The sequence below is a fragment of the Carex rostrata genome, chromosome 34 (assembly GCF_964058835.1).
Source record: "Carex rostrata chromosome 34, lpCarRost1.2, whole genome shotgun sequence".
In the NCBI taxonomy this organism is placed as follows: domain Eukaryota; kingdom Viridiplantae; phylum Streptophyta; class Magnoliopsida; order Poales; family Cyperaceae; genus Carex; species Carex rostrata.
In genome coordinates this window covers 3,112,010-3,124,496 of record NC_135951.1, presented here as the reverse complement: position 1 = coordinate 3,124,496, position 12,487 = coordinate 3,112,010, and the positions used below count along the sequence as shown (strand labels likewise).

General features: G+C 34.1%; 1 protein-coding gene across 1 annotated transcript; it reads right to left on the bottom strand.

Moving 5' to 3' along the window:
- Nucleotides 1-7,622: 7,622 nt before the first annotated feature.
- LOC144548868 (uncharacterized) lies at nt 7,623-10,152 on the bottom strand. The gene is made up of 6 exons (XM_078297579.1): nt 10,065-10,152; nt 9,403-9,604; nt 8,509-9,323; nt 8,215-8,362; nt 7,998-8,127; nt 7,623-7,904 (listed from the first exon to the last, which is right to left on the bottom strand). The coding sequence occupies exons 1-6, from the start codon at nt 10,150-10,152 to the stop codon at nt 7,623-7,625; spliced, it is 1,665 nt and encodes a 554-aa protein (XP_078153705.1).
- Nucleotides 10,153-12,487: the final 2,335 nt, after the last annotated feature.

Here is a 12,487-nt window from a genome sequence, read left to right as displayed (position 1 = left end):
TTGATAACTGGAGACCTGGGGTAATGCTGATGAAGCAATTTTGATAGTATCTGATGCCTAATTTTGAATTCCAAAAATAACTCGCTTGATTCACATCTAATTCTGACATATTTCAATATATGACAGAAATATGAATGTTAATTAGTTATATTATACTCAATATTATATTAGATATCTAGAAATAAAAAGGAGAGCTTATGTTGGCAGAAGTTTAATGTAAGTTATCACAAAAAAGATATGTTCATTCATTTAAAATGTGTTATTCTATCATCCATATTATATTTAGAAGTGTCAAGTGTCATATTTTGACACAATTAATGTGTTGTGTATTTCAAACAAATACCAATATCAAATACCAAATATCAATACTAATAGGTAGCTATCATGTCCCGAAAGCTCAAAGGCTAAGAGATATATATATTTTTGTCATTTTGCAGAAAGTATGCATATATACTTAAATATTATGCATGCTATTGTTCCAATAAACAACGAATTAATTGGATCAAAGAATACTTACAATTATAAATTGAGTACGTAACAAGAAATTCTCAAATTTAAAACTCAGCTTTTTTTAAGAGGCAGAGAATGACACGTTAACTATGAATAGTTAATTTTGTGGGCAAATAAGAAAGAAATGGAAATATTAAATATAATAAAGAGTACATGAATAAATAATATATTCAAGAACTCTTAAAAAATCAAAAGAAATTAATTCTAAATTTTTTATAAAATGTTTTTAATATTAAAAAAAAATGAAAGAGAACTCCAAACGAAAAAGAAAATTATTTGTTGCAATTCAAATTTCAAATCTCTGGTCTTTGAATTCTCCATGAGTTTAGATTATCCGTTTAATTAATTGTTGTATTACACTTCTCTTTCATTTGACTAAAAAATTATGCCGAGACTTGAATTAATCTCGCATCGAGAATGCAAGCACTAAGAAGTTAATATATTTTTTTTGTGAATTTTAAATGATTCAGAAAATTTGTATGAATTTTCTAAGGCTCTAGATTTTTTAGAAAATTTATAAGAATTTTCAGAATTTTGTAGAACGTTTCTTGGGATATATATGAACATTTAAACTTGAGGGGTATATGATTTAGCCTTCTCATAAAATTTTAAATTTGTGTATATAGTTTTTAGAAATTAGCTTAGTATATTATAATAGATTATAATCAATTAAGAATATATAATTGATCGAAAGTCACAAAAAATTACATTAAAAAATTGTGCTATAAGGCTTACCATTTTATCTGAAACATATTAATTTTTTTCCTAAACTGTAATTTATAAGCATAAATTGATAATTCAGTTTAAAGAAAAAAGTACTAAATAAAGGTATAACTTATATAAAGAGAAAAAAAATTCTCTCAACACCCAATATCATAAATTATGCTTTCAAAATACCATCGGCCATTTGCAATTGAATCCATATCCTCTGCATTAATGCACTATTTGAGTTAATCTTTTCAGCCATGTGATCTAGCTAGTTTCGGATAATCTATAACGACCGAATTTTTTAATATTAGTGTGGATTTAGATCGAGTTCTAAATCAAATAGTGCGTTAATGCAGAGGATACAAATTCTCAAAATTAGCCATTTACCTAATTTAGTGGATTATAGATTTATATGAGATTGAGTATTCCTGTCAGGATCCTAATCGAATCGAATCGGATTTGATCTTGATTGGATTTAATATCTTGAAAAATACCCAATTCCAACTGGCAAATCTCTTGACGTGTATACGTGAGAATAACCTGAATTTAAATGCCACATGCATTGACACTCCTATTTTTACTTGTATTTATCTTTCTTAAGATTTTTTTTTGTGTATTTCTTAAAAAATATATTGGAGTCGTCCAAAAATTTCTAGAGACATCATCAATGGAAAAAGGGATTTTGAAACAAATTAAATAACTTCTTCAGAGTAATTATATATATATTCGCAGGTTCACCTATATTTTGTCCATAAATTATTAAATTTATTATAAGTTTCAAATGTTTTTATTTATTTATTTATTGCGGTTCAAATTGAATATGACAGATGGGATTATCATTGAATGTGCTCCCGCATAGATGATGTACGTCGCAAGTGATAGCGCTATAATTACGTTGAACTTTCTATTATCAGTTTTGGATAACAAACCGATGGCGTTGATGGACCCCCTCCTGAGTCCTGACCCCCTCCTTTTTCATCGGTTAAATTTCATAAATAGTTAGTATTGAGCGACTCTTGAACATCGGTTCGGCTAACCGACTGATGGCACTGAGGGGGTTACTTTTACCATCTGACTGTTTCATGATGTCTAGTACAAAGTAATAACAACTCGTTACCATATTGAATCAATGGTGATGTTATTATATATTTTATATATTCCAATAAACCCTAGGTCGATCGATACATCTCCTCCAGAGCTTTCCAGTATATTCTCAAATTAAGTATTCTACTATATTGCTCGCTGCAAATTTTAACTTCCCAAATCGATTGACAGACAAAGAGCAACCTTTCCTCTCCCGGAACCATTAATTTGTATGCTAGATCACTCTTCCCTCTTTTAGTTTATTTTAATCGTTACTTTGAATGGTTTCTTAAATTAGGGAACAATTAATTTAAACTAGGATTTAGTTAATTAATGTTATTTTTTATTTTGTATAGGCGAAATGAGTAGCCAAAGTAATCGGTACTCATCAGAACCTTATAATTTCAATAGATGTCTTAAGCCGACTGTTGTGAAGCTTTCGAAGACCAAACAGAATCTGGAGAGAAAATTTTATATATGTTCAGGATGCAATCAATGGATGAGCTGGTGCGACAACATTGCCAATTGTGTAACGTAAGTTTAAATTCTCATATGCAGCAACCTGTAACTAATAAAAATCGTTGACAACAATCGATGACGGAGTCATAACACTTCATAATCAATTAATTTATTAAAGAAGTATATAAATATGAAAACTTGAACTGTTTTGTATTTAGCAAATTTTAAACCCAAATATGTGTTTTTTTTGTTTCTGAAAATTATGATGATCGATCGACGCGTTATGTATGCATAAGAACGAGAAATATTGAATTTATTTAATAGATATATGCCATGGCTACAAATTTTGACGACATAACCATAATTTAACCTTTCTATGTAATGTAAACTATAAGTGTTAAAGAAATATCAGCTCTTTCAATAAAGGCAGTTCTTAATATATATATATATAGTAAGCACAACCTAATACAAATTTTGAATATATCCCACAAGGTAATAATTTCATAACAAGGTAATTGCATTTATTATTTTTTTAAACTGATGTTTCTGTATTAGTTAGCTATATATATATAAATAAACTCTAAATTGTTAAATAGGTATTAATTAATTGTCAAATTAATTAAGTACGCCAAGCAGTTTCTTTATGCGATTACTATTTTTATATCCAATAGAAGTAAACATGTGTATATATATCTATATTTATGTAATTACTATTTTTAACTTTTTTTTTCTATTTCGTTATTTATAACTATATATATTTAACTGAACTCTAAAAATGGTTCAGCTAAAACCTTTAGAATTTGGGCCATATATAACAATTGAAAATTACAACAGACATATTAAATTGGGATATATAATTAAAAAGAGACGCTTCTAATTTTGCATTGACAAATTAATTTTCTATTCTTGAAAGTGACGGACCATATATATATATATATATATGGCTTTATTTGAAATCCATCTATAAATTCGACAATTAATTTGTCTCCCCATCTCCCATATATATATATATATATGTAATTGTGTCAATTTGATATATAAAAAGCAAGAAAAAGAGAGAAGAGATCGATCTAGCTAGCGAGATGGAAGGAGCTCAGATTGATGGATGTCTTAAGGTATGTCTGAAGTTGGCCATCATCGTCTTGACGCTAATCGCCATTATCGCAAGTGTACTGTGCGTATTGTCATTCATGATGATGTTAGATGTAGCCACCATCATGGATGTAGCAATCATCATGGATGTAGCAACCACTGTGTTTGTTTTCGCCATCTTGGTCTATTTATGTATTTGTTTTCGACCACTTGTTCAGAATTATGATGCCATCAAGGCATCAACATCAGCATCAGCCCGACTGTTGTTGCTGATGTTTGTAGCAGTCCCCGTGTTTGTTTTGGGCGACTTCATTTATCGCTATTATTATTTTCGGTCACTTCGTCAGGAATGATTATGCTGAAAACTGGTTAATTTCTCCTAGCTGCTACTATATATCATATAGTAGTTTAGTCTATATTAATTGTCAATGGTTTTAATTTTCTTTTTATTTTTATGTTTCAATGTGCATGTTGGCTGGAATTAATTATAAAATTTGATATTTTTCTCTTACCTGGCTTAATTTCTATTTCTTTTAACAAGGCATGCAATTGATCGTATCTTTCGTGAAGGAATCGATTTATGTTAACATGAAGAAGGCTTTTAGACGTACACGGAGATGAATTAATTAAAGCTAGAATTCTATAGTGGGCCTGTCCTTTAACAAGTGGAAGCATATTTTTGGGCCGTCAATTATATATAATTCGTTAGAAGAAATAATTAATACCCAACTTAGTTTCTAATTTCTCATGTACTATCTGATCTAATCTGCCCAAATTATAATTTTTTTTTTTTTTGGGAAGATCTTTTCAATGTTATATGAAGTCTTATTCAAATTATATATATATTTGTTATTATAAAAAGGTAATTAGAAACCGATGCCCATCGGATCATAGCTGGTCCGATGAGAAGATCCGCCATTCAATTCTGCATTGAGATTTGTGCTATGAAGCGCTCAAAATCTAATTACAATATTAAAGTGAAACTAAGAAAAAAATTTAATTTCTAGTATTACTTTTGATAAGGAGTATAGGAGTACATTTTCTGGTTATCAACTTCTTGAATTCTCTTCTATTAATTCTCTCCTAAGATTTTAGCATATATACATATATGAGTGAGTCTATGGTACTATGCATATTACGATTTGTTACCGTGCTATGGCTCTATATTCGAGTTTTCAAATCCTAACGGTCGATCCAAACCGTTCATCTTGTTCTCCATATTAATATGTGTTTGGAGACCAAATTTTACATTTTTCGAAATTTTTTTACTATTTTTTTAGATTTATTGAAAATCACTGTTTTTGGATGGTCCAGAATTTTCAGATCTAGTGTCTAAATATCTAAAAAAATAGTAAAAAATTTTCAATAACTTTATTGAAAATCACTGTTTTTGTATTACGTGGCAGCATTGATCTGCAAACATTTCTCTTCCCCTTGTGCCAATTGCCCAATTCAATCCTAGCTAGCTAGTTGCTACAAATACATAGCATTCTTATTTTCAAATAATGAAAGAATAGGGTTCTAAGTTTTTATCACAATTTCATGCTTCTAAATATTTATGAAACGTTAAAAAATAAAAAATAAAAACAATATTGTACCAATCTTCTGTCTTATGCCAGTTTAAAAACAGTATGTTACCAGTTCAAACAGTTCATTTAAATAAAATAACAACAACAACAACCAAGCCTTTAGTCCCAAACAAACAGTCTATTTTGATAAAAGGCTTATTATTTTTAACATCCTTCTCATATTATTCTTGAATAGTAACCAAGATTAGATATTTTTATAGCGGAAACAGCTTGGGTCCGATGGCCATTGGATCCAAAGTGGTTCCAATGAGTTCTCTCACTGCCGGATCTGCTTTAGGATTTGCACCCGTAATTTCGCGTCTTCTTTCAAATCCGTACACATGAATCCTAAAACAAATTCGACGGTGAGAGAACATGTTGGAACCACTTTGAGTCCGGTGGCCATCAGACCCAAGCTGATTCCTTTTACAGCATAATAGTAACCAGTATAACCAGAATTATTTAATGAGTGCAGATAATAAGGGATTTGCTGAGCCCTATGCATCTTGATTGAACCCAATTGCTAAAAAGCATCTGTGTGAGCCGAGTGTTGGTTAGAGGTGCTACTTTTACCTGATCACCCGGATTCGATCCGAAACCAAACTGGACCCGACCTAGATCTGATTAATTTGGATAGGGTATGGTTTAGAAAATTACTACAACAGATCCGACTTTCTGCGACCGGTTTTCCGGTCGCAGATAGTGATTCCGGTCGCTAATAATCCTGTCGTTGTAAGCTTTGTCGCAGATACTTGTCTGATGACGTCACCGGTCGCTGAATGATGTCAGTCGGTCGCTGATAATGTTTTTGCGACCAGTTTTTTTGTCGCTATTTTCTTGCTGACGTCAGAAAAACAAGTATCTGCGACCAAAATAACGGTCGCTGATAGTTTTTTCCTGAGACCAAAAAAGCAGTCGCTGATACTTAAAACCGGTCGCAGAAAGTGTTATGTCAGGTTTTCAGAATTTTTATTATTATTTAAATTTGCACCATTTAATAATTGATACGACACGTACCAACATACAACATAATACACATCCAAGACATCGATACATGAATATACATAATAGAACATAACATCAATACATACACATAATACAAGATATCGATACATACAAAACAGATATAAACATAAATATCAGAAAACTGTATACTTTATCATCAAATATAAAAAACGAAATGTCAAGTAATCTAAATATAAATGTAGAATAACATCAAGTAACAGATAATCTAAATTTCAAGTAACATTTAAACCAGGAATGTCAAAACAAACATTCGAACAAGATATAAATGCCTAACCACCTAAGCAGTATCATCGCCATCGACATTTGAGAACTGTCCCTCATCATCATCGTCATCGTCATCCTCGTCATCTTGAGGAGCGAGCGGCGAGAACTGGTGCAAGCTCGAACCTCCGTCCTGTGAGGTTGTAAGAAAATAGTTTATATAATTAGAATTTAGGGATTTAGGGTGCACAATTAAAACATACTTAAATATCAAATTTCGTACTCGAGAAGCTCTCAACCGAGCCTCCATCTGATCAAGTACCCGATAAGATGTCCTGTCAATATCTTCTTTTGTGAGATGTGGAGCTGGCGGCATAGAAGAATATGACCGTGAAGAATGCGACTGAGAATCGCTAGACCCACTGGAGCAAAACATGTCTCTCGTCTTGCCTGAAACATTAAAAGTAAGACAATTAGTATTATCTGACAAAACTAAAAATAAATTTCAAATTTCAAAGAATGTTTATTTTACCTAGAGCACCGAGACCATAGTTGTCGCCGTGGACATTCTGATCATCAATGCCCATAGAGTACCAGAGGTCGCTGTCGTATGTGGGCCATATGTCTCTATCCAGTCCATACTTCTCCGTCATATCTCTCTCATATTTTAGCTGCAAATTTTATAAAATATAACAATAATGTTATGTACAACAGGAACAATGATATTTTCTAAACAATTCAAAAGTATTATTACCTGTGCATTTTTAGCCTTAACATTAATGTATTCCCCCGTCCTCTTTTTCGCGCCCTTGTGTTTGCTCCTGTTAAGAATTTGAAAGACCATTTCATTTAAAAAAATATTATCAAGGTTAGTTCGATTATATTCAATTGGAAAGAAAATAAATTAATTCAATGAAAAACAACTTACGAAGCTCTGTTTGTGAACAAGCATGTTCACAGAGCCCGTCGTGGCCCCTAAACCTTCAACATTGGCCCTATTTTCTGCATTCCGCTTGCTCCGACTGGAAAAAGCGTCGCTGCACCAATGATCGACAAGTCCGAGCTAGTACAGTGGCTTGATCCATTCACAGTAGGGGCGAGGAGCAGCCCCACGCTCCCACTCAATTTTGAATCTTCGTACTGCTTGGTTGCTGCCCATTTGCATTTATTAAGCATATCCTTCAGCCGTACATCAGCTATCCTTCTAAATGTGCTCCATGCCTCACGCTCCGCTACATCCGATGTAAACTGGTAGTGCTTTTGCAATGCATAGTGGACAATTAATACTGTTTGTTAGCTTAAAAAAAACAAGTAATTATTAGAGGTTTTGTTTCAAAAAATTTTACTTACCAAAAACTCTGCCTGGATAACATCCTTATTATCCTTGGGGAAATCCGTGTATCTGGAGTACGGGCTAGGATAATTATTTCGTACTTCCTGCGAAATAATTTTGGTGACATCCTTTGTTTCTCCGGGTGTCCTACATCAAAAGTGCTGCAAATAGAAATAATCATGACAATCACTACAATTAAAGCATAATTACAACATACAAAAAAATGAATATTACTTGTAACCCGCCAACCGAAGCACTGGTCGCGAACTCAGATCTAGAGAAGGCGTTTTGTATGCATTTGCACCGCAAACATTTCTCTCAATGGACTCTCCTTCATCTTCCGCCAGTGCCTTTCCCTTTCCCTTCCTACTCGGTGCCATATCTAGAGTTGAGATAATAAAAATCAATTAGTTTCACTCAAGCGAATTGAAAAAAATTAAGTAAATATAATGATTGCTGTAACCTAATACGAAAGATGATAAAATCAAAGCGAATTGATAAAACCAAAATCAATTAGTTTCACTTAACCTAATAATCCAATTAACGTTCTTTTTTTCTTTTTCCTTTTTTTACTAATATTTTCTTGATTCTTTTCTTGTAATTCTTGTTCTTCTATAATCTCAGGAACAACCCCATCAACGAAAAGACTTGGGTCATTCAGTTCATATGTAGCACGCACTACAAATTCGGTTAGCGGACCATCTTCCTGAAAGAACTCGGTCAAATGTGGGGTGTTTTCCACAAACGCATCTTCATCGAACAAAATAAGTGGTTTTCTTTTCCCTTTTGTCTTGATAGTAACCCACCATTCTTGTCTCTCTCGCTTTGATGATGCATAAGGCAGGTAGTACACTTGCATTATTTGGCAGGGAAACACGAAATGCTCGTCCTTTTGAAGAAGCCTTGTATGATTTATCTCTACTAATCCATACTCCTTATCTACCAGCAACCCCCTATGTGTGTCGAACCAACGACACTTGAACAAGAACACTTTGTTGTTCACGCCACTATATTCCAACCAAATAATTTCTTCAAGTATGCCAAAATAGTCCCTTGATGTGCCTTCCCAATTCTCTCCTTCAACACAAACACCATAATTTGTTATTTTCTTGTTTATCCCGTATGACTCAGTGTGAAACCGGAAACTGTTCACATCGTACATGTTGTAACATTGAACTCGTCGTGTGATTGGCCCACGTGTAATTTCAGCAATCCTTGGATCTCCAATCTTACCACTAAGGGCCAATTTATGCATCCACATACCAAACTCTTTTGAACGAATTCTATCAAGACCTGATGCGCTTATTGTTGACCTCTTTTCTCTAATTTCAGCATCAAATTGCCTACAATATGCCAAATTTAGTCCCAAGATGAACAATGCAAATAGACCACGAAAATTGAAATATGTTTAAAGATGCTCACTCAATGAAAGGGTCGAATTTGGTGCGACAATTAGTCATGATGTAATAGTGTGCCGCATTTAACTCTTCATCCGTAAGATCTCTGACGGGAATTGAACTCGTTGCATGTCTAGGGTAGCTTACAACGAGAAGCTGTGTGTCATTCTTGGCAAATCTGCCATCGTCGTATCGCTCTATGCGATTCAACCGTGTAACTACCTCATCTTCAAAATATAAAGACATAAAGTAAGTCACCTTTCTTTTGAGACGTCCTATGCATCTACATTCTACAATATCATGAAATGAAAATTGAAATACATCTGAAATGATATATAACATGGAAATAAATATACTCCGAAGAACTGAATGTCAACCTTTCAAATGTATACATCCAACGAAATGAGATAGGACCACAAACTCGTGCTTTGTAAACGATGTGAACAGTTAGATATTCCATTGAGTCATAGAAGCCCGACGGAAATATTTTCTCCAGCTTGCACATTGTGACAATAATATTCCTCTCAAGCTTCTCAATATGAACCGGGTCCAATTTCTTGGCACATATATCTCAAAAAAAGTTACTAACCTCTGTTAATGCCTTCAAAATTGGGTTAGGAAGAAAATTTCGAAATTCAACCGGTAACAACCGCTCCATAAAAACATGACAGTCATGACTTTTCATACCACTGAATGACGCATCATCAACATCCACAATATTCGACAGATTAGATACATACTGATATCTCGTAATTCTATCTACTTTCCGACCCATATTTTTGTATCAGAACCTGTGATTAGAACCATTAAACCGGTCATAACTCATTGAATTTTCATAGAATATGGTACTGCTCCGAGTTTGTTCTTACTTTGCAGGATTCGGGCGAAATTGAGAAGAAATCAAGATTTGGGAAACTTCTGTCCGACCCGGACTACATCCTGTCCGAGTCGGACCAACCTCGATCCGACCATCAGTCCGACCGCTGACTCGACTTTAGAAGAAACACATTTGTCCGAGTCGGACTGAACCCTGTCCGGGTCGGACCAGGCAGATCGGGAAACAGATCCAGAATCAGGAAACAATCTTCAATGAGGGAAAGTCGGCCAGAGATGGATATAGACGAAAACCCTTGCACCTGAGAGGCATTTTCTGGACGAGAGAACACATTGCTAGGGTTTTGGATTGGCGTCTAAGCTTAGAGACGAAGTTGAGAAGCGAAAGACGCGAGTTTTCGACGGATTTGCTTCTTCTTCTTTGGGTTTTATCATGACTTTTCATTATTTTATCTGTTTTATTTACTTTAGAACCATGTTTGAGTAGTTTTCTTTGTTTCTAGGGTTAAGATGTAATCGAATGTTTTGTTTTGCATGTTGGATATTGTAATTTTTGTGTTGAAATTTGTGTTTGCTTGATTGTGTTCGATTTTAACTGCTTAGTAGAAATTGTTTGATTATTATTGGTTTGCCAATAGATGAATGGCCACGTCTGTAGCGAATTACAACCCTTATAATCTCTCGACCAAACTAAGTACATGAGGTAGGATTAGTGACCCGAAAGGTGAGACCAAGTAGTAGCCGAAAGGTGAACATTTCCTCTTATCGACGGATAAGAGGTTACCTTTAGTATACCAAACAAGTAACTAGGGAATTCGGACCAATATACGACAGTTGAGGTTTAGAACCCGACGAGGGCAGAAATTGCAATTCCATACCAAGTTAATGAACCAAAATACGACGGTTGAGGTTTAGGAACATTAGGTCTGGTCAGTAGAACCCTACACAAAGGAACAATGCAAAGAAACTGTATCTGGTGCATTAACTCGAAGTCAGTCCGAGTCGGACAGGAAGCTGTACGACCCGGACAGACTGATCCGAGTCGGACAGGAAGCTGTCCGACCCGTATCAGGGACTGAGAGACAGAACTTAGATGAGTCTGAAACCCTGAAAACGCCTTTTATCATTTGATTAAAAACCAAACTTTACTTTCTGTCATTTAATTATTGCAATTGAACTTAGGAAACATTACAAACCAAACCAACTTTTCCAACTTCTAGTTTTTAATTAATTTAGGTAGAATCTGGTTAATACTTGAACCGTCCCTAGGATCGATACCTGACGATATGAACGATAGGATTGTGCACTTGCAGTCTAATTCAAAAGTTAGTCAAGGTTAAAAAGTACAGCTTGCTGTACTGAAACTTTGTGCATACTTTTGTGTGAACACATACCCATCGGGAAACTGCAAATTCTTGACCCATTCGCAAATTTCATGTCTCTATTTTTTGTTCAAACAGTAGGTTGTGTGTGGCTTTACTATGTTGCCCTTATCGTTGGTCGTCAGCTCCAAGTGCGGATGATTACATAGCTACTTCATATCGAGACAAGCCTTTGCATTATCCTTCATCTTTCCTTTAACATTGAGTAATGTGAAGAATATATTTTTAAAGAAATTCATTTTAAGATGCATAACATCTATGTGGTGCCGTACCAGATGATCTTTCCAATATGGCAACTCCCAAAATATACTTCTCTTCTTCCAATTGTGCGTCTCACCAAACCAGAAATGTTTTTTCTTATTTTTTGTGCCAAATGTGACTTGCTCCAATAAAGAGATCATCATAAGGAGCGCAAAGAGAGGAAGAGAGAACAAGCCAACAATAACCAACTCTTCAGCCATTATTCTCGTTAATTGCTGGCAATCAGATTACTTTACCGGTATGTAAATCACACCATAAGTCATAAATAGTGTACCAACAATAACTTAGTTGCTACTACCAGAAATAACTATTCAGTAAATCTGACCATCTGATCATTAATTTCTCTACTAGAGTTAAAATCTTAAAATAACCATATTCACCTCCTCTAGGTACCTTTAGTAACCAAGAGGTTATACTATTCCATGTGCAAAAAGCTTCCATATGTATTGAACACAGGTAACAATAAGGATGTTAATAGGTAACAAGTTGTAATGTTGAAGATTATACCATTTCATGTACAAAAAGCTTCCATATGTATAGAAATAAAATAGGGGTTAAGGAGGTCTTTCTTTGTGACAGAATATGTGGAATGAGACGATACATGAAAGAATTGAATTATTAATTCAATTTTCT